This window comes from Neoarius graeffei, chromosome 1 (genome assembly GCF_027579695.1).
Source record: "Neoarius graeffei isolate fNeoGra1 chromosome 1, fNeoGra1.pri, whole genome shotgun sequence".
Classification (NCBI taxonomy): domain Eukaryota; kingdom Metazoa; phylum Chordata; class Actinopteri; order Siluriformes; family Ariidae; genus Neoarius; species Neoarius graeffei.
The window spans coordinates 8,345,871-8,363,944 of record NC_083569.1 but is presented as its reverse complement, the minus strand read 5'-3'; the positions used below and the strand labels follow the sequence as shown (position 1 = coordinate 8,363,944).

At 41.9% G+C, this 18,074-nt stretch overlaps 2 protein-coding genes across 6 annotated transcripts in view; one reads left to right on the top strand and one right to left on the bottom strand.

The window, feature by feature from the left end:
- ripk2 (receptor-interacting serine-threonine kinase 2) overlaps positions 1-15,710 on the top strand; it is a 49,400-nt gene extending 33,690 nt beyond the window's left edge. For both annotated transcript variants that reach the window (XM_060929227.1, XM_060929234.1), the window contains exons 7-11: positions 4,023-4,108; positions 7,405-7,503; positions 7,725-7,818; positions 8,323-8,529; positions 10,398-15,710. In XM_060929227.1, coding sequence (XP_060785210.1) covers positions 4,023-4,108; positions 7,405-7,503; positions 7,725-7,818; positions 8,323-8,529; positions 10,398-10,789 — 878 coding nt within the window. In that variant the 3' untranslated portion in view covers positions 10,790-15,710. The remainder of the gene's footprint in view (positions 1-4,022; positions 4,109-7,404; positions 7,504-7,724; positions 7,819-8,322; positions 8,530-10,397) is intronic.
- The window catches only part of LOC132891563 (sorting nexin-16-like), a 75,786-nt gene that overhangs the window by 56,456 nt on the left and 1,256 nt on the right, over positions 1-18,074 (bottom strand). For 3 of the 4 annotated variants that reach the window (XM_060929271.1, XM_060929307.1, XM_060929297.1), the window contains exon 1: positions 3,946-4,074. The exons of the other annotated variant lie outside the window; for it this stretch is intronic. The gene's annotated coding sequence lies outside the window, so the exon portion shown is untranslated. Of the gene's footprint in view, positions 1-3,945; positions 4,075-18,074 lie in introns of those variants that run through there. 4 annotated transcript variants of the gene reach the window in all.

Sequence of the window (18,074 nt, the reverse complement as noted above, 5' to 3'; positions counted from 1 at the left end):
GATTCCAAGTAACTTTTCTAACAAATGACTTTTAAAATGACTCAAAACTCGACATGGTCACATCATTTGGCATTCAGACTAAAATATGCTAAACTAGAACTTGGAAAATAGAAGAAAAATAAAAACTCCTATTAAAATATAAATCTACATCCTACAAAGCGCATGACTGACTGTCATTCTTATTATGAATTTAAAAAATGCCCATAATAAAAAAACCATTGATTGGCAGTTTGGTACTGAACATCATACTGTACTGCAAAGTTTCATGTAAACTAAACTCTTAATCAACCGATTGGATCAATCAGATACCGTCAATCCTAAAAACACTAGTTCACCTGCATCGTGCAATAAAAACAACAGTGAATACTGAGTTATTATTATTATTTAGTGTGCCACTCGGTGAGAGGGAGGTGCCTGTAAATTTTGGTGGGACTAGGATCTTCGGTGGCAGAGTTATGAATTTTTAAATCCCCACGCACACAGGCAGCAGGAGCCAGGGCTCGTGCTAAAGCTTTCCGTGATCTGCGCTCACACCTGGGCTCGTTCGAAAGGACTCGGAGAGATCAAGGTGCCTGTAAAAAAAAATTTGGCAGGGCTGGGCTATTCGGTAGCAGAGTTATGAATTTTTAAATGCTGGCTTGAGCCAGGGCTCATATTAAAGTTTTCGGCGAGCAGCGCTCACGTGGGGGATTCGGGGACAAATAATGGGCCGAGGCAAGGTCGTACCAGGCCGTTCCCTGGGCTGGTTCAAAAGGGCTCAGGGAACGGGAGGTGCCTGTAAATTTTGGTGGGGCGAAGACCTTCGGTGGCCAAGTTATGGATTTTTAAAGTTGGGCTCACAGGGGCCTCCCTTTTCACAGGTCGTGTTACGACATAATGTATTCGCCCAGTGTAACATATTGGAAGTAGATTAGACCCGTATCTTTAAAATTTTTCACGGGCCTTCCGGTTTGATGCTTTTGACATACAGACGGACAAATGCGAAAATTACCAGTAAATGTCCACCGGTCCGGCCTTATTTCCCACACTGTCCATCTTTAGTTACATTTGATGTTTGTGGAATGTCCAGGAAACTAGTTACTTCTTGTTTTTGCTAGCGTTCTAACAGCTGTAAACTGTTTATCCCTCACTAGCCTGTTGCTGTTTGTGGGGGGTTCCCTCACCCTCTCTTTCTTGAAGTTAAAGGTGACCAAGAAACCGCAACGATTAAACTCCTCTATCTCTGTGTCCGACACTGGAGACTCCTTCCATAAATGTTCACGTCTCCTTACAGGAAACTTCACCATGTCAACAATTCAATTCATTTTGAATGAAATAACGTTGATATCTAATAAAACTTAAGTGTACTTAATGAAGTTTGTTCTCGTTCCAGGACAAAATAAGTCCACATAAATTAGCATGACTAACTATAACGTGTTACTAATCGGGCCTGTGAGTATAAATATTGGCACCCAATTAATTAGCCTGACGAATGTATTTTTTCCAGAGATTAATTAAAGCATATTTATTTATTTATTATGAACCTGTTTTTACTCACAAATTGAATTATTATTGCTTTTTTACATAGCTTTATGGAGATGATGTATATTAAGCCAGTCATTATTCAAGACCCTGAATCAGTCTATTGGGCTTTATTTTGCAATACTGACCAGATCACTGTACACTATCCCTTATATGAAGGACACGTTTATTACTTCTTATTAAATTCAGTATTTAAAAAAAAAACCTCAAAACAGCTGTTGACTACTTTGCTCGCCTTACTTATGATGTATTAATGATTTCGGGAACGTTTCATATCTTGAAGTCCAGTCTGACCCACATTTGAGCTGTGCTTGCTCTTTGCAGTGCCGTTTCTGAGAATTGCGACACACACTCTGTTTTGTAACAGACGCACATCAGCGTGTCTATTTTCGTCTTCCCTTCTCAAGACCCTCCTAGTCCAAAGATCTGCTTCCATGCAGTGGCCTTGTTCATTTTCGTGCAGCTTTGTTCTTTGGTTCCTCTTTTTTTCGCTCTCGCTTGGACGCATGTTTCGTAAAGCACTTCCTGCTTGTCTTGTAGAGAACAAAATGGTTATTTGTGGCATTGATCATGTTTTTGGGTGCTGCATTTTCATATACAGTGGGGAAAACAAGTATTTGATCCCTTGCTGATTTTGTTGGTTTACCCACCAAGAAAGACTCGATCAGTCTGTAATATTAATGGTAGGTGTAGTCTAACATGCTGAGACAGAATATCACAAAGAAAATCAAGAAATCGACTTTAAAGAATTTGTATTAATTTATTTGCATTTTATTGAGGAAAATAAGTATTTGAACCCTCTTGCCAAAAGGACTTAGTACTTTGTGGCAAACCCCTTATTAGCAAGCACAGAGGTCAGATGTTTTTTGTAGTTGATGACCAGGTTTCTGCACATATTAGGAGGAATTTTGGTCCACTCTTCTTTGCAAATGACCTCTAAATCATCAAGATTCCGTGGCTGTCCCTTTGCAACTCTGAGCTTCAGCTCTCTCCATAGATTTTCTATAGGATTCAGGTCCGGAGACTGGCTGGGCCACTCCATGACCTTGATATGTTTCTTCTTCAGCCATTCCTTGGTTGCCTTGGCTGTATGCTTTGGGTCATTATCCTGCTGGAAGACCCATCCATGACCCATTTTAAGCTTCCTGGCAGAGGGAAGGAGGTTTTCACTTAGGATTTTACGGTACATGGCTCCGTCCATCCTCCCATTGATACGGTGAAGTAGCCCTGTGCCCTGTGCAGAAAAACACCCCCAAAGCATAATGTTACCACCTCCATGCTTGACAGTGGGGATGGTGTTCTTGGGGTCATAAGCAGCATGTCTCTCCCTCCAGACACGACGGGTTGAATTGATGCCAAAGAGCTCAATTTTGGTCTGATAAGACCATAACACCTTCTCCCAGTCACTCTCCAAGTCATTCAGATGTTCATTGGCAAAGTTCAGGTGGGGCTGCACATGTGTTTTCTTAAGCAGGGGTACTTTGCGAGCACTGCAAGATGTTAGACCATTGCGGTGTAAAGTGTTACCAACTGTTTGCTTGGTGACAGTGATCCCAGCTGCTTTAAGATCATCCACTAACTCTGCCCGTGTTGCATTAGGTCTATTTCTCACCGTTCTCATGATCCTGGAAACCCCACGAGGTGAGATCTTGTTTGGAGCCCCAGACCTAGGTCGATTGATGATCATATTGTGAGTCTTGTACTTGCGCACAATTGCACCAACAGTTGTCACCTTAACACCCAGCTTCTCGCTAATGGTTTTGTAGCCCATACCGGTCTTGTGCAGGTCTACAATCTTCTCCCTTAAATCCACAGAAAGCTCTTTAGTCTTTCCCATGTTGGAGAGTTTGGAGTCTGACAAACTGATTCTGTGGCCAGGTGGCTTTTATACAAGTCATTAGTGATATCAGGTGTCTTCAATTTAGGTGACAAGGTAATTTGGAGAGTCTAACTTGTCTGTATTAACAAGAACTCTTGATGGTTACTAGGGGATCAAATACTTCTTTTTCTCAATAAAATACAAATAAATTAATATAGATATTTAAAAGTTATTTTCTGGATTTTCTTTTTGATATTCTGTCTCCACATGTTAGAATACACCTACCATTAAAATTACAGACTGATCAAGTCTTTCTTAGTGGGTAAACCAACAAAATCAGCAAGGGATCAAATACTTGTTTTCCCCACTGTACTGTATATGACTTGGCAATATGACTATCACATGATACTTCAAGATGCATGTACACGGTATTGATTTGCTAACTAAATGGCAACAAAATTGTCATTTGCATTGGAAAAAAACTACAGTAAATCTTTCAGCTGTAAAATGTTTAAAATATAAAGAATCCATGCAAAATTTTCTCAAAGCATCGGATATATTAATTGTTCTTAAAGTAATGACATTATAAAAAGATGTTGCAATACCTATAAAGTTATTTATCATGATGATATTGTATTGCCATGTTGCCTTTGTACAATATACTGTGCCTTTTGCCTGCCAGACTGTCTTATCGAACTGGAGCCCATGCTACGGAGGTTTGACGAAATCGATGTCCTGGAGGCGGTGCTGGAGGTCAAAAGGTCAAAAGTGAGTGTAAAAGTAGAACCTGAAATGGTTACATTCAGCTTATTATATGAGAAATTCATTTTTAAATTATTTTCAAATAAGACATTTGCAGAGGTTCTACCATCTACCATTTGGCTATGGCGATATTGGAGCTACCTCAAAATGGCTTTTCTGCTCTTGGAACTAAAATAGTGGTTACATCAAACATATCTTAAAATATGGCCTGATCTTCATTCAAGTTTACAATAATGAACAAACACAATCTATTTTAACTAAACACACAAATTATTACTTTGTCCTTATCCATCATTCATCCAAGCATTCACAGCATATGTTGGAAACCGTATGTGAACCCCAAGCCTTCAATAATATCTGATTGGAGTCAGGAGTCCAATCAATGAAATGAGTTTGGAGATGCTGATGTTGGTTGGCACTACTTTGGCCTGCAAATATTTTGAGTTTGCTAGTCGCAAGAAGCATCAGCTGCAAAAGGGAGAGTTCAGAAGACCGAAGATCAAGAAATGTCAGTTTGCAAAAAGCTGGAAAGGATTACAAAGCAATTTCAATGAGATTAGATATTCATCAGTCCAAAGTTAGACAAATGAGTTGATTTAGTACTGAGGCTGTGGCTGGTCTCCCTAGAAGTGGGTGTCCAGCCAAGATTACTCCAATAGCTTGATGGATCCTCAATGAGGTAAAGGAAAATCCCTAGAGGAACAGCTGAAGGCTTGAAGGAATCATGGGAACTGCTCAATATCTCATGAGACTACCATTTGCAAAACATTTGAACAGGCAGTGTCCATTTCCAGGCAGGACACCATGGAGGAAGCTGTTGCTCTTTTATTTTAAAAAAGAGCACCTGGACACTCCATGATTCATCCATTATTCATAACCACTTATCCTATGCAGGGTTGTGGGCAAGCTGGAGCCTATCCCAGCTGACTATGGGTGAAAGGCAGGGTACACCCTGGACAAGTCACCAGGTCATTGCAGGGCTGAAACATGGAGACAAACAACCATTCACACTCACATTCACACCTACAGTCAATTTGGAGCCACCAGTTTGCCTAACCTGCATGTCTTTGGACTGTGGGGGGAAACCGGAGCACCCGGAGGAAACCCACGCAGACATGGGGAGAACATGCAAACTCCACACAGAAAGGCCCTCGTCGGCCACTTGGCTCGAACCCAGAACCTTCTTACCCACACTCCATGATGCTACTGGGCAAAGGTTTTGTGGACTGATGAAACAAAAGTTGAAGTCTTCAGCAAGAACACACCAAACTCCATATGGTGTTATCGTTCCAACAGTGAAGTCTCATAGAGGAAGCATCATGGTTTGTGGCTGATCTGCTGCCTCGGAGCCTGGACAGCTTGCCATCATCAAGGAGACAAATTCCCAAGTTTGTCATGGTATCCTACAGGATATCGGCATCTGTTGGCCAGCTGAAGCTCAATAGAAGTTGGGTGATGAAACAGGACAATGACCCTAAACATAGGAAGAAAGGTCCAAAATTCCTCTGCAGGTCCGATCCACAGCTACTGGAAGCGTTTGAGGTTATTGCTGCCAGAGGAGGGTTTGACGAGTTATTAAATCTGAGGGTTCACTTACTTTTTCCAACAGCACTGTGAAAGTTTAATAGGTGTGTTCAGTAAGGACCAAAAAAGATTCTAATTGTTTCCTTGTTATTAGTTAAAACAGAGTTCCAAAGGTTGTAATCGCCAGGAGGTGGTGGTGGGGACAAGCTCCTGCTATCTACAAAGTGCTCCCACATGGCGTGCGTTTCCAATAGCTTCTGACAACCAAGTCCAACTCCTTGCCAGCTCATGTGGCTTAGCTTCTAAGAACTGCTTCTCCTGACAGGAGACAGGGCAAAAGCAGATCTCTGGTACCTTGAAACCATTGTTTCAGGTAGATGAGGCCTGTCAGCCTGGGAAGGTAGCTCATCTAGGGCAAGGCAGATCCTGATTTCAAACCTCTGCAGCCTTGTGGCTATATCCAGTCATGAAAAAGGCTTCAGGAGTAAACCTTGAGGAAATATCCAGAGTTGGGGCCCCAAGGCGGTTGGATCGTCGATGCTTGCTTAGTTCTGGCAGCTCCTGCAGCCAACCTGGTGCCAAACATATTGCCCTGCATTCCTTTGGATCATACCAGCAAGGTGCAGAGGGTATTTAGGAGTCTGGGCAGACCTGAATCTCCATATGTCACCCAGTTTTCTGCCCTCCAGAGAGGTCACTTCGGTGCTGCTGCACAGTAACAAAAAATATCACGGGGAGTTAAAACAGATTGGGTTTGTTTTATTATTGTAACATAGATCAGAGCATATTTTAAGGTAAACATACATAAATGCAGATAATTACGAAGGATTCACTTACCTTTTCTTGCCACTGTATATTGAAATATTACTAACATTAAATAGCTAGAGGGGCGGCACAGTGGTGTAGTGGTTGGCACTGTCACCTCACAACAAGAAGGTTCTGGGTTTGAGCCCACTGGCCAACTCTGTGTGGAGTTTGCATGTTCTCCCCGTGTCTGCATGGGTTTCTTCCGGGTGCTCCGGTTTCCCCTACAGTCCAAAGACCTGCAGGTTAAGCTGATTGGTGGCTCTAAACTGACTGTAGGTGTGAATGAATGATTGTCTCTATGTGTCAGTGCTGCGATGATCTGGTGACTTGTCCAGGGTGTACCCTGCTTCTCGCCCGTAGTCAGCTGGAATAGGCTCCTGCTTGCCCGCGACCCTGCACAGGATAAGCGGTTATGGATAATGGATAGATAGATAGCTAAGTGCAGAATGTGTGTTCATGTAAGTAAACAACGGTACAGTTCAGATAAATACAGCCAGTATGCAGGTACAAACACGTTCATCCTCGCACCCCTTCATTACACAAGTAATTCAGTTAAATAATATTCGAAGCAAGGACACGTGCATCTACATGATACGACAACTTTAGCTTACCTGTGTTTCACTGTGCAGCTATCTAAAAATGATGCGGAGGTGAGCTAGTTTGTGAACAATCGCAGAACATCCCTTGTATCTCTCACTGATTGCTAGCTAAGGGTAGCTAGATTTGAAATTTGGCTAGACTCCTGGCACATGCATGTTTCAACAATGGGACTCGGTCAGACGGTTAGTGGGGAGGGAATGCCTCTTCAGCCATCACATCCACTGTTCTTTCTGCCTGCCTGCTGGGATTTTTCTTCGCAGTTTTGCCACATCTGGATTTGCCACAGTTTCAGTGAAACACTTTTAAATTGCTTTTAGTTAGCTCTAAATACAAAACCCCATCATCTCTCCTCTCTGCTTTTTTTTTTGTAGTTTATGCGACCATTGAGCAGCGCTTCAACAACAACGACAATGATGGCGAGTATGAAAAAAGCAGATAAGAGTCTGAAGGAACAGAACACTCCCTGGCCAGTCAGTGTCTACTTCTTTTTCTTCTTCATATTTTATACTCCTATTTCTTTTGAGCAGGCTTTTGAGAAGAATTTATCCTCATCATAGGTCATACTTTGTTTAGTGGTTTAAATTCAGACTAGTTATGCCTTTTGGATTAGTGTTCTGGCTGAACTGTGAAAACGGGCGTTGTGTTGGGAACCTAGAATCATCTTAACAATTTTGTGGTGGCTCTGTGACAGGACACCAGCTCTACCTCAGGATCAGGGTCTTGCTCCTCCCAGGACACGGATATCTCCCAACCAGGTTACCTTACCATCTCCAATCCCTCGAATGGTAATCCTTACACTTTTTTTGTGTGTTTTGAATTGTTGCCCTAAAATGAGTATAAAGCATACAGTAAAACCTGTGATGGTTCTAGCTGCAAAAAACCAACTCCTGTAACTGACTTGATATTCAGCCAAGTTGAGAATCCTTCATAAAATGAAAAGATACATCTGATTCAAGTGATGTTTCCAGAAACTTTTAGTTAATGCTCTAGATTCAGTTCAATTTAATAAGCAGAACTTGGAAGCTAAAGACAGTGGTGCTGTTGAGTCATATAGGTGGGGGGGAAAAAATAATTTTAACGTTGACCTGTGAGGGGGATTTTCCAAGCTGGGAGTTTTCTGACTGCCTTGATTTTTCCAACCGAACCCAAGAACAAGGACATTGGTCAATAGCAGTGTGTGAAATCTCATGCATGACGTTGATGTAGCATTAGTCCAGTAAGACCTGTATTTACCTTGTCATGAATATAAGACAACCATATTCATAACAATGCCTCCATTTCTTGCTTAGCTGGACCGTTGTCATCTGTCGTGTCCATACCACTGGACGCCCCCAAACCCTTAATAGATCAGGTCTCTCCGAACAATCTGAATCCTCAATATCCGATGGCTCAGCTTGTCTCGGACTACAGCATCCCCCTCAGACCACACCCACCTCAAAGTGAGAGCAACTTTCCCGTAAACATTCACCCGCTCACCCTACAGGCACATCCGCAAGGTATGTTGCATCACACTACAGCTAATTCAGAACAAAAAAGTCCCTTTGGATTCATATAATGGTTAACTTTTGTCTACAACCCCGATTCCAAAAAAGTTGGGACAAAGTACAAATTGTAAATAAAAACGGAATGCAATAATTTACAAATCTCAAAAACTGATATTGTATTCGCAGTAGAACATAGACAACATATCAAATGTCGAAAGTGAGACATTTTGAAATTTCATGCCAAATATTGGCTCATTTGAAATTTCATGACAGCAACACATCTCAAAAAAGTTGGGACAGGGGCAATAAGAGGCTGGAAAAGTTAAAGGTACAAAAAAGGAACAGCTGGAGGACCAAATTGCAACTCATTAGGTCAATTGGCAAGAGGTCATTAACATGACCGGGTATAAAAAGAGCATCTTGGAGTGGCAGCAGCTCTCAGAAGTAAAGATGGGATGAGGATCACCAATCCCCCTAATTCTGCGCCGACAAATAGTGGAGCAATATCAGAAAGGAGTTCGACAGTGTAAAATTGCAAAGAGTTTGAACATATCATCATCTACAGTGCAGAATATCATCAAAAGATTCAGAGAATCTGGAAGGATCTCTGTGCGTAAGGGTCAAGGCCGGAAAACCATACTGGGTGCCCGTGATCTTTGGGCCCTTAGATGGCACTGCATCACATACAGGCATGCTTCTGTATTGGAAATCACAAAATGGACTCAGGAATATTTCCAGAGAACATTATCTGTGAATACAATTCACCGTGCCATCCGCCGTTGCCAGCTAAAACTCTATAGTTCAAAGAAGAAGCCGTATCTAAACACGATCCAGAAGCGCAGACGTCTTCTCTGGACCAAAGCTCATTTAAAATGGACTGTGGCAAAGTGGAAAACTGTTCTGTGGTCAGACGAATCAAAATTTGAAGTTCTTTATGGAAATCAGGGACGCCGTGTCATTCGGACTAAAGAGGAGAAGGACGACCCAAGTTGTTATCAGCGCTCAGTTCAGAAGCCTGCATCTCTGATGGTATGGGGTTGCATTAATGCATGTGGCATGGGCAGCTTACACATCTGGAAAGACACAATCAATGCTGAAAGGTATATCCAGGTTCTAGAGCAACATATGCTCCCATCCAGACGACGTCTCTTTCAGGGAAGACCTTGCATTTTCCAACATGACAATGCCAAACCACATACTGCATCAGTTACAGCATCATGGCTGCGTAGAAGAAGGGTCCGGGTACTGAACTGGCCAGCTTGCAGTCCAGATCTTTCACCCATAGAAAACATTTGGCGCATCATAAAACGGAAGATACGACAAAAAAGACCTAAGACACTTGAGCAACTAGAATCCTACATTAGACAAGAATGGGTTAACGTTCCTATCCCTAAACTTGAGCAACTTGTCTCCTCAGTCCCCAGACGTTTACAGACTGTTGTAAAGAGAAAAGGGGATGTCTCACAGTGGTAAACATGGCCTTGTCCCAACTTTTTTGAGATGTGTTGTCATGAAATTTAAAGTCACCTAATTTTTTGCTTTAAATGATACATTTTCTCAGTTTAAACATTTGATATGTCATCTATGTTCTATTCTGAATAAAATATGGAATTTTGAAACTTCCACATCATTGCATTCCGTTTTTATTTACAATTTGTACTTTGTCCCAATTTTTTTGGAATTGGGGTTGTAAATATAATCACCAGGCAGAACAAATGTAACCTCCAGCTATTACTAAATCAGGCAGAGCAAATCAAACAAAAAAAGCCAGACTTCCTTATCACTCACTTTGACTTGGCAAACAAGGTGAAGGAGTGTCTAGTTATTTAAAAATTAACAGTCCTTGTTTGTAAATGATGTAAATCTGTAACATCCTCTAGATTTCCCAATGCCAGCAGACAACCAGGGCCCGGCAGCACGATGGATCAGCTCTCGACGGGAGGAGGTTGTGCGCCAAATGACGGAGGCATGTCTAAACCAGAGCCTGGATGCGCTGCTGGCTCGCGACTTGCTCATGCGTGAGGACTATGAGCTGGTGGCAAACCAGCAGACACGCACTGCCAAAGTTCGCAAGCTTCTGGACACATGCGAGCGCCACAACGAGGAGTTTTGCCGTGTGGTGGTGCGCAAGCTGCAGGACAACAGGCAGATGGGCCTGCAGCCATTTCCGGACCTTACTTCCCCGACACCTCCGCCTCCACCTCCCTACAGCGCCGCCACCGCTCCACCACTCTCCACCTCTAGCAATAACCTACTACGCAACATCTTCTGAGCTTTTCAGCTTCCCTCAGAACTGGCCACTTTGGGAATAGACAGCTGAGGGATTTTCTTGCTTTGCTGCTTTTTCATCGTTGTGAACTAAATTCATTGGCCTTGTTCTGTAGAAATTACACTCTACCCTGCTGTGGTTGTAGGACTGGACCACTTTTTTTTTTTTTTTCCTTTTCATCCAGGTTATTCCCAAGTTCTTTCAGTGTTTCTTGTTGGAGTAGCCTGTACCGTTCCTGCAAAAGATGATTCAAGATTTTTATCATTTGATCACAATTGTCCTTGCCATGGATAGTCATTGGGCAATCCAAATTACACCATCATCTTCTCATTTTTAGGCTGAACTGGTTGCTTGCGTCTATTGGACAAGAGAATGTTCAATCTGTGGACGTGAACCAGGATCAGCCAAGTGAAGTCTATGAAGAACCTCGTCTTCCTTTTAGCTCGTGTTTTTATTTTTTGGATATGCATCAGTATGAAGTTTTGTGGAGTTTATACACCAGTTGGCTTTGTGAAAACTGGATCTCGCTTTGGTATTAAATGCAGCGCTCGCAAGGGTGTTTTCCATGGTATCCGTCAGAAAATTGGTGGTTTGCCGTTGATGTGTTTTTAAGTTAAATTTACGTACACTTAAAGGTTGCACTGTGTGCCGAAACAAAGCTTGTCGTGAGGGGTTTTTTTGTTGTTGTTTTTTTGCACTGGATCATCCAGATCTGGAAATAACTGACAACTGATTTTGGAACATTGGAATCGATCACTGAAGCCACGCCCTACACTTTCTCCAGCATACTAGGTTGGGTGGAGTCCAGAGGTGCCAGGTTGGATTACAGTAATTCACTGTATAATATTACCTACATTGTGCAGTTATATTATAATGTATGTTGTTATAGTATGGCAATATACGATACTTCAGCCAAAATGATGAACAACTGCAGGAAAGGAATGCTAAACTCGGTTAGCATCAGTCATGGTTATGCTAAGCAGGGGTGGACAAATCATAATTTATTCACTAGCCACCAGGCAAGCGAGTGCTCCAAAGCTTACCCAGCTAACATGCTCAAGTACACCTTGTTGGACAACCGGACATCCAGGGGATGGATTGGACTTGATCCAACTGCTCCTACCTGGGTAGAGTTGAATGAAAAGTTTGGGGATATGCATTTCAGGCTGAATCCCTGTGCTCTACAGCATCTCATAGGATAGGGTTAGGCTTATAGGAGCTGGACCAGGTCCAGATTCACCCCCTGGATATTTGGTTCTCCAGTGAGCAGGAACGTAACACCTTTTTTTGACAAGGTTGGGTAGTTCTGCACATTAATCCAGGTTATAAGAATTAAGCAGGTACTTAGAGAAGAATGCATCCGAGAAACAGCCAGATCGCATTATTGGAGTGTGTACATAGTGCAGCAGTTGGAGGGATTCGGAAAAAGAGTAGCCACACCATCAAGATGCTTTGTAACACAAATTTGCGCATGTTATGTTATGTTGATGCTTAAATATGCATATCTACAGTGACCATAAGTGCAAAACACATATTAGAAACAGCAAATCAAACAACAGACCTTATTAAATATCTCACAATTCCACTTTTTCACGCTTATCAGTCTAGCAGAAGTTGAATGCAAAGTTACTTATGTTGTTATTCTGAGGAGGAATTCTTTATTTCTCATCAGTTTGGTTGGTTTTCAGTGTTTGCAAACTCGTACAGTATTAATGCCATGCGAAGTCGATGACATATCTACAATAATATTGTCTGATAAAGATATACACTCACTGACCATTTTCTTAGGAACACCCATCCAGTTCTCTAGTCAGCCAATACAATCATGCAGCTACAAATCAAGAGCTTCAGTTAATGTTCAAATATCAGAACGGGAAAAATTGTGATCTCAAAGTGTAACTTTCACTGTGGCATGGGTGTCGTCTCTAGAATTTACACAGAACGGTGCGGAAAACAAAAAACATCGAGTTGAGCGAGGGACCGTTCTGTGGGTGGAAACAAATGCCTTGTTGATAAGAGAGGTTGGAGGAAAATGACCAGATTGGTTCGGAAGGATATAGTAACTCGTATAATCACTCTTTACAACCGTGGTGAGCAGAAAAGCATTTCAGCATGCAACAACAGAAGACCACATTGGGTTCCACTCCTGCAGCCAAGAACAGGAATCTTAGAATCAACAACTAGTTCCTATTAAAGTGGCCGGTGACTGTATACCTAATATTACTGTTTTGGGTTTTGTTTTGTTTTGTTTTTTTACCTCTGTCTGCCCGTTCGTCTGGATCTCCGTCTGGAACAAAAGCATCATTTAGCTGTTGCATAGCACATTCTTTCTTACTATAAATTCATTCTGTGTTTTCCTTCGTGTCCTCAACGAGCATGTGATGTTCAGCAAGGGCCGCCCATTTCCACGTTGAGTTCATGTTGACTTGTTTGCTGTTGCATTTTACATTTTCGAAGTTGTAATGTTTTGTCTTGCTGTTTTCTTTCTGATTTGCTGCTGTTTTTTTTTTCTTTGCGTTTTCTGCTTTGCAGCTGCAGTTTGGTTTGGTAAGGTGTTTTACACTTACCGTGCCTATTTTACTTTAGCAGGAGTTAATAGGAAGTATGGATTTTTTTTTTCCTTTCCCTGATTGTTGGATGAGTGAAGTAAGGAAAACCCTGAAAACCATTTTATAATTAGCAGTAAATTAGCTATAAATTAGTCATGGTCCATGACAAATCTTGTGATTCATTTCTATAGTAAGTATACTGTACATATATCATGATATGATGTGAATTTTGAACAAAAAAAAAAAATTTAAATCTGTAACATAGAAAAAGGTAGTATGTATCAACATCAGATTGATAACTTCATGATTATTTTTTTTTTGTTAAGTGATAATTCATATAGTAAAATGTATAAATAGAATTACATTATATATGGGGTTTTTTTAATATAAAAAGATATCTCGATACTTGTGATCTCAATACCAGGAAAGACTATTGTGGCATACATTTAATGGCCACTTTATCACGCAGATACAAATCAAGAGCTTCAGCTAATGTTCACTTCAAACATCAGAATAGGGGAAAAATCATGATCTCGAAGTGTGACCTTTCTTTCACTGTGGCATGGTTGTTGGTTTGAGCCAGATGAGTATTTCTGGTTTGAGTATTTCGGAAACCGCTGATCTCCTAGGGTTTTCACGTATAACAGTCTTGAGTTTACATAGAACGGTGCGAAAAACAAAAAACGAGTGAGTGAGTGAGTAAGTGACAGTTTTGTGAGTGGAAACAAACGCCTTGTTGAGAAGGGAGGTCAGAGGAAAATGGCCAGATTGAGCAGTTCGAGCTGTCCGGAAGGCTATAGTAGCTCATACAGTATAATCGCTCTTTACATCCGTGGTGAGCAGAAAAACATCTCCGCATGCAACAGCAGAACAACACGTTGGGTTCCACTCCTACTAGCCAAGAACAGGGATCGTAGAATCATCATGTTCCTATTAAATTACACTCAGTGGCCACTTTGTCATGATATCAATAGATCCTCATATCGCCCAGACCTACAGTGAAAGGCAAAACTGATGCCTTGAATTTGTAACTTGTTTGTCCCGGCTAGTGATTTGTCCACCCAACAGCATGCCTGAACCATTATCACACCGGACCCTGCTACAGGGAATATTTAGATTGTGCTACTGGATCTCGAGCACCTTATATTCAGTATGTCTGGTACCCATCATGTCCATTTGTACTGACACTGTAGAATGTGTTTGTGTTTACAGCAGCAGTTTTGCTGCGTGTATTTTGTTTCCATTAACTCCACCTGACCCTCATCTTTCCCCTCGTTATCCCAACTGTCCGTCCATCCATCCATCCATTATCTGTAGCCGCTTTATCCTGTCCAACAGGGTCGCAGGCAAGCTGGAGCCTATCCCAGCTGACTACGGGCGAAAGGTGGGGTACACCCTGGACAAGTCGCCAGGTCATCACAGGGCTGACACATAGACACAGACAAACACTCACATTCACACCTACGGTCAATTTAGAGTCACCAGTTAACCTAACCTGCATGTCTTTGGACTGTGGGGGAAACCGGAGCACCCGGAGGAAACCCACACGGACACGGGGAGAACATGCAAACTCCGCACAGAAAGGCCCTCGCCGGCCCCGGGGCTCGAACCCAGACCTTCTTGCTGTGAGGTGACAGCGCTAACCACTACACCACCATGCCGCCCTTATCCCAACTGGTTTTGTCCAATTTTAGGTTTCGAGAAGCTGCTTTCTTTTTTTTCCGCATTGCAGATGATGGGCTTGCGAAGTCGCTTAGCTGTTTTTGGTTGGTCAGGTTACACGTTAAAAAATAACACTGGGTTTGGAATCCCATCTGCTTTGACTTGCCTGTTGGTTCTGATTTAGTATTTAAAAGAAGAGACTTACGAAGTATTTTTGGTTCTTTGCATGATCTTAAGCGATGCACTAGACCGTATCATCAGTGTATTTGCGTATTATGTTTGTGTTAATTTTTGCAGAGTATTGTGTCAGTTTGTCGGCGCCGATCATGAACGTAGATCAAGGCGTCAGAACATCGCGTTGCGATATAGTATCCTGTCTGTTGGGTGAATTTAAAAAATAAAAATAAAAAAATCTGTGCCAAACTAAACCTTGCCTTAATGATATAGATGCTAGGCCTAAATAAAGAGGATTATTTTTGTCATAACAGCTTTATTCCTTTATTTTGTTGTATCTCTAAAAGTGCCATCTTTTGCCATTTTTTTTGTAAAACTAGATGCTGTCATGAGAAACCGTGTGCACATTACAAACAATGCATAGCCAATGTAGCAATGTACAGGTGTCAGGAATGTGATCTGTGTATGTGCTCTAGTATGAACGTAATGAGAATCTTCCAGAGAAGTTCTGTGTTATTAAAATGTGTAGCTCTCCATTAGCGTTTTTGTCTGCGCTCTCTTAATTGTTCAACCTGAAAGACCAGAAAGCTCAACAGCACCGATTTGTGCAATCCTTGTCTAAGGTTTCAGCTTTTCCCTGTGCTGTTCAGACACTCAGTCAAGGTTGAGGCAACACCATATGCTCTTGATTTATGACTGTATGAAGGACCAAATGAGACACGAATAAACATGCATAAATGTGTAAAAGGTCACATCGAGAATCGCTGTATAGTGCAGAATTTCCAAAGTATTATTTCATTCTAAAGTGACCTGTCAATCAGTTAGACAATTACTCCTTAATTTTTTAATTAAGTCATACTTTTTATAGTTGCATTTAGGCCCTGTCCACACGGCAACGGATTCAGGTGAATCTGATAAAATTGTTTATCGTTTCGGCCTGGCGTCCACTCGGCACCGGCGTTTTGGGTGCCCCAAAATGAAATCTTTTGAGAACGGGTTCCAGAGTGAAAAAATCTGGCAACGGAGCCGTTGCGAAGTCGTCTGGATGAGTAGAACGGGTTTGTTTACGATGACGTCACAACCACATGTGCTTCACGCCGGGTAGAAGTGTAACGAACTCGATGCGAGTTATCAACAAATCCTATAACTTGGTTCATGAAACGCGCTTACAAAATATTTTCACTGTGAATATTTGTGTAATGGTGCAAAGTGAGAGAATAGCCCTTAGGGCAGAGTCAATCCCGCTAGCAAAAATAGGGGAAAAAAAGGAGCGATCTCACCTTCAGATGTTTATTCCAGACCATTAAAGAATTCTGGAGGATATCAGAATGTTGGCGTACCAGCTTCCATCTACCCCCGTTCATTCCTCTTTCCGTGTCTCCATTCAAACAACGAGCACGTGATTTAAAGGGACTATATCCATAGGATAGGGAGTGAGAAAGTGTGTGCGTGTGACAGTGACGGGGATAGTCACTGTGCGCATGCGCAGTTATGCGCATGCGTCTACTTCTATTGTTCTGGTGTCTCCGATGGGACTGTCTTGCAGCGCACGTAGTGGTGTGGCATGTGTATTGCATCGTTTTCAGCAAGCGTTGCGTTGCCATATGAACCTGATATTTTACTGATCCGTTGCCCATGTGGACTAGCCTGGCAAGCCAGACTAAATGTGAATATTTAGTCTGGCCTCGATCCGTAGACATTTCCGAAGCGGGTAGGAGGAACAAACCGCTGTCTTTCAAACTGTCTCTGTGCGTATAGGCCAACGCTCTGACCAATCAGCGCAACAGTGACTGTGACGTAGTCAGAGCGACAGAAAGCAGTGGGGGAGGCCTTGAAATAAATAATTTTTAAAAATGCGTATTAATTAATAAACAGGTTCTAGATATTAAGAAGTTTAGAGATAATGACCACAAGTTTGGAGTCTGTACCACATACACATTTTTTTCCAAGTGTTTTTCAAGGGTTTGCTTAAACTGTTGTGTTTGGTGAAATAATTTCCCTTAAATTTAAAATAACGGGAAAATAAGAAACAATCAAAAAGTAATGTTTCAAAGCTGTTTATTAATTCTTCGTACTGCACAAACTAGCCCCATCCTTTTGGCTACGAGCGGAGCCAGCTGGTAGATCAGACTTTTGCCATAGCCGGTCGGCAAAACAGCGAAAACGTCCTTCTTGAAAAGGAATGAGCGGAGAGTCTCTTCCTGCTCATGTTTCAACGAAAACTCCAAGTCTAATTCTTCTAAAACTGATTCCAAAGCGGAGTCAAACGCGCGCTGTTCACTAGCGGTAGCCATCTTTCCTGTTGTGCTTTCTCCAGCGTCGCGCAGCTTTGTCATCACTCCTGCAAAAGCCCGCCCAAAGAATCCAAACAAAAACCTTGCGTTGTGATTGGCGGGCACGATTTGATGCCCGGGGTGTTTTTGTTTATATGGTGCGAGGCCAGACCCATTCGCTAGGCAAAAAATATTTTTGGCCGCTAGGCGGGTGGGTCTAGTTTACTAGGCTACATGTGGACGCGATATTTAAAAAAAAAAATCTTGTTGCCGTTGTCGTGTGGATGTAGCCTTAATGTGGTGGAACATCTGCGAAGCAAATTGCCTCATGTTACCGCATATATTATAGCAGCTATAAACATCCAGTCCCTCGCCAACCTCTCTTATTTCTTCTTGAAATTAATAAGACAAAAAACGCAACTTGTCATGCTACCAAGAAACCACAAAGCGTAAATACTGTACCCATAACACCCATAAATGTTAAATAAACATCCCCTCAGAGGAAACTCTCAACAATTCCGCAATTTTTCTCCAAGTCTATTTACATGAAATGACCGCAATACAAGTGTGCAAGGTGTTACTATAGAAACAAAGTATTCCTATTGTAACATAATTCTAACTAACTAGAAA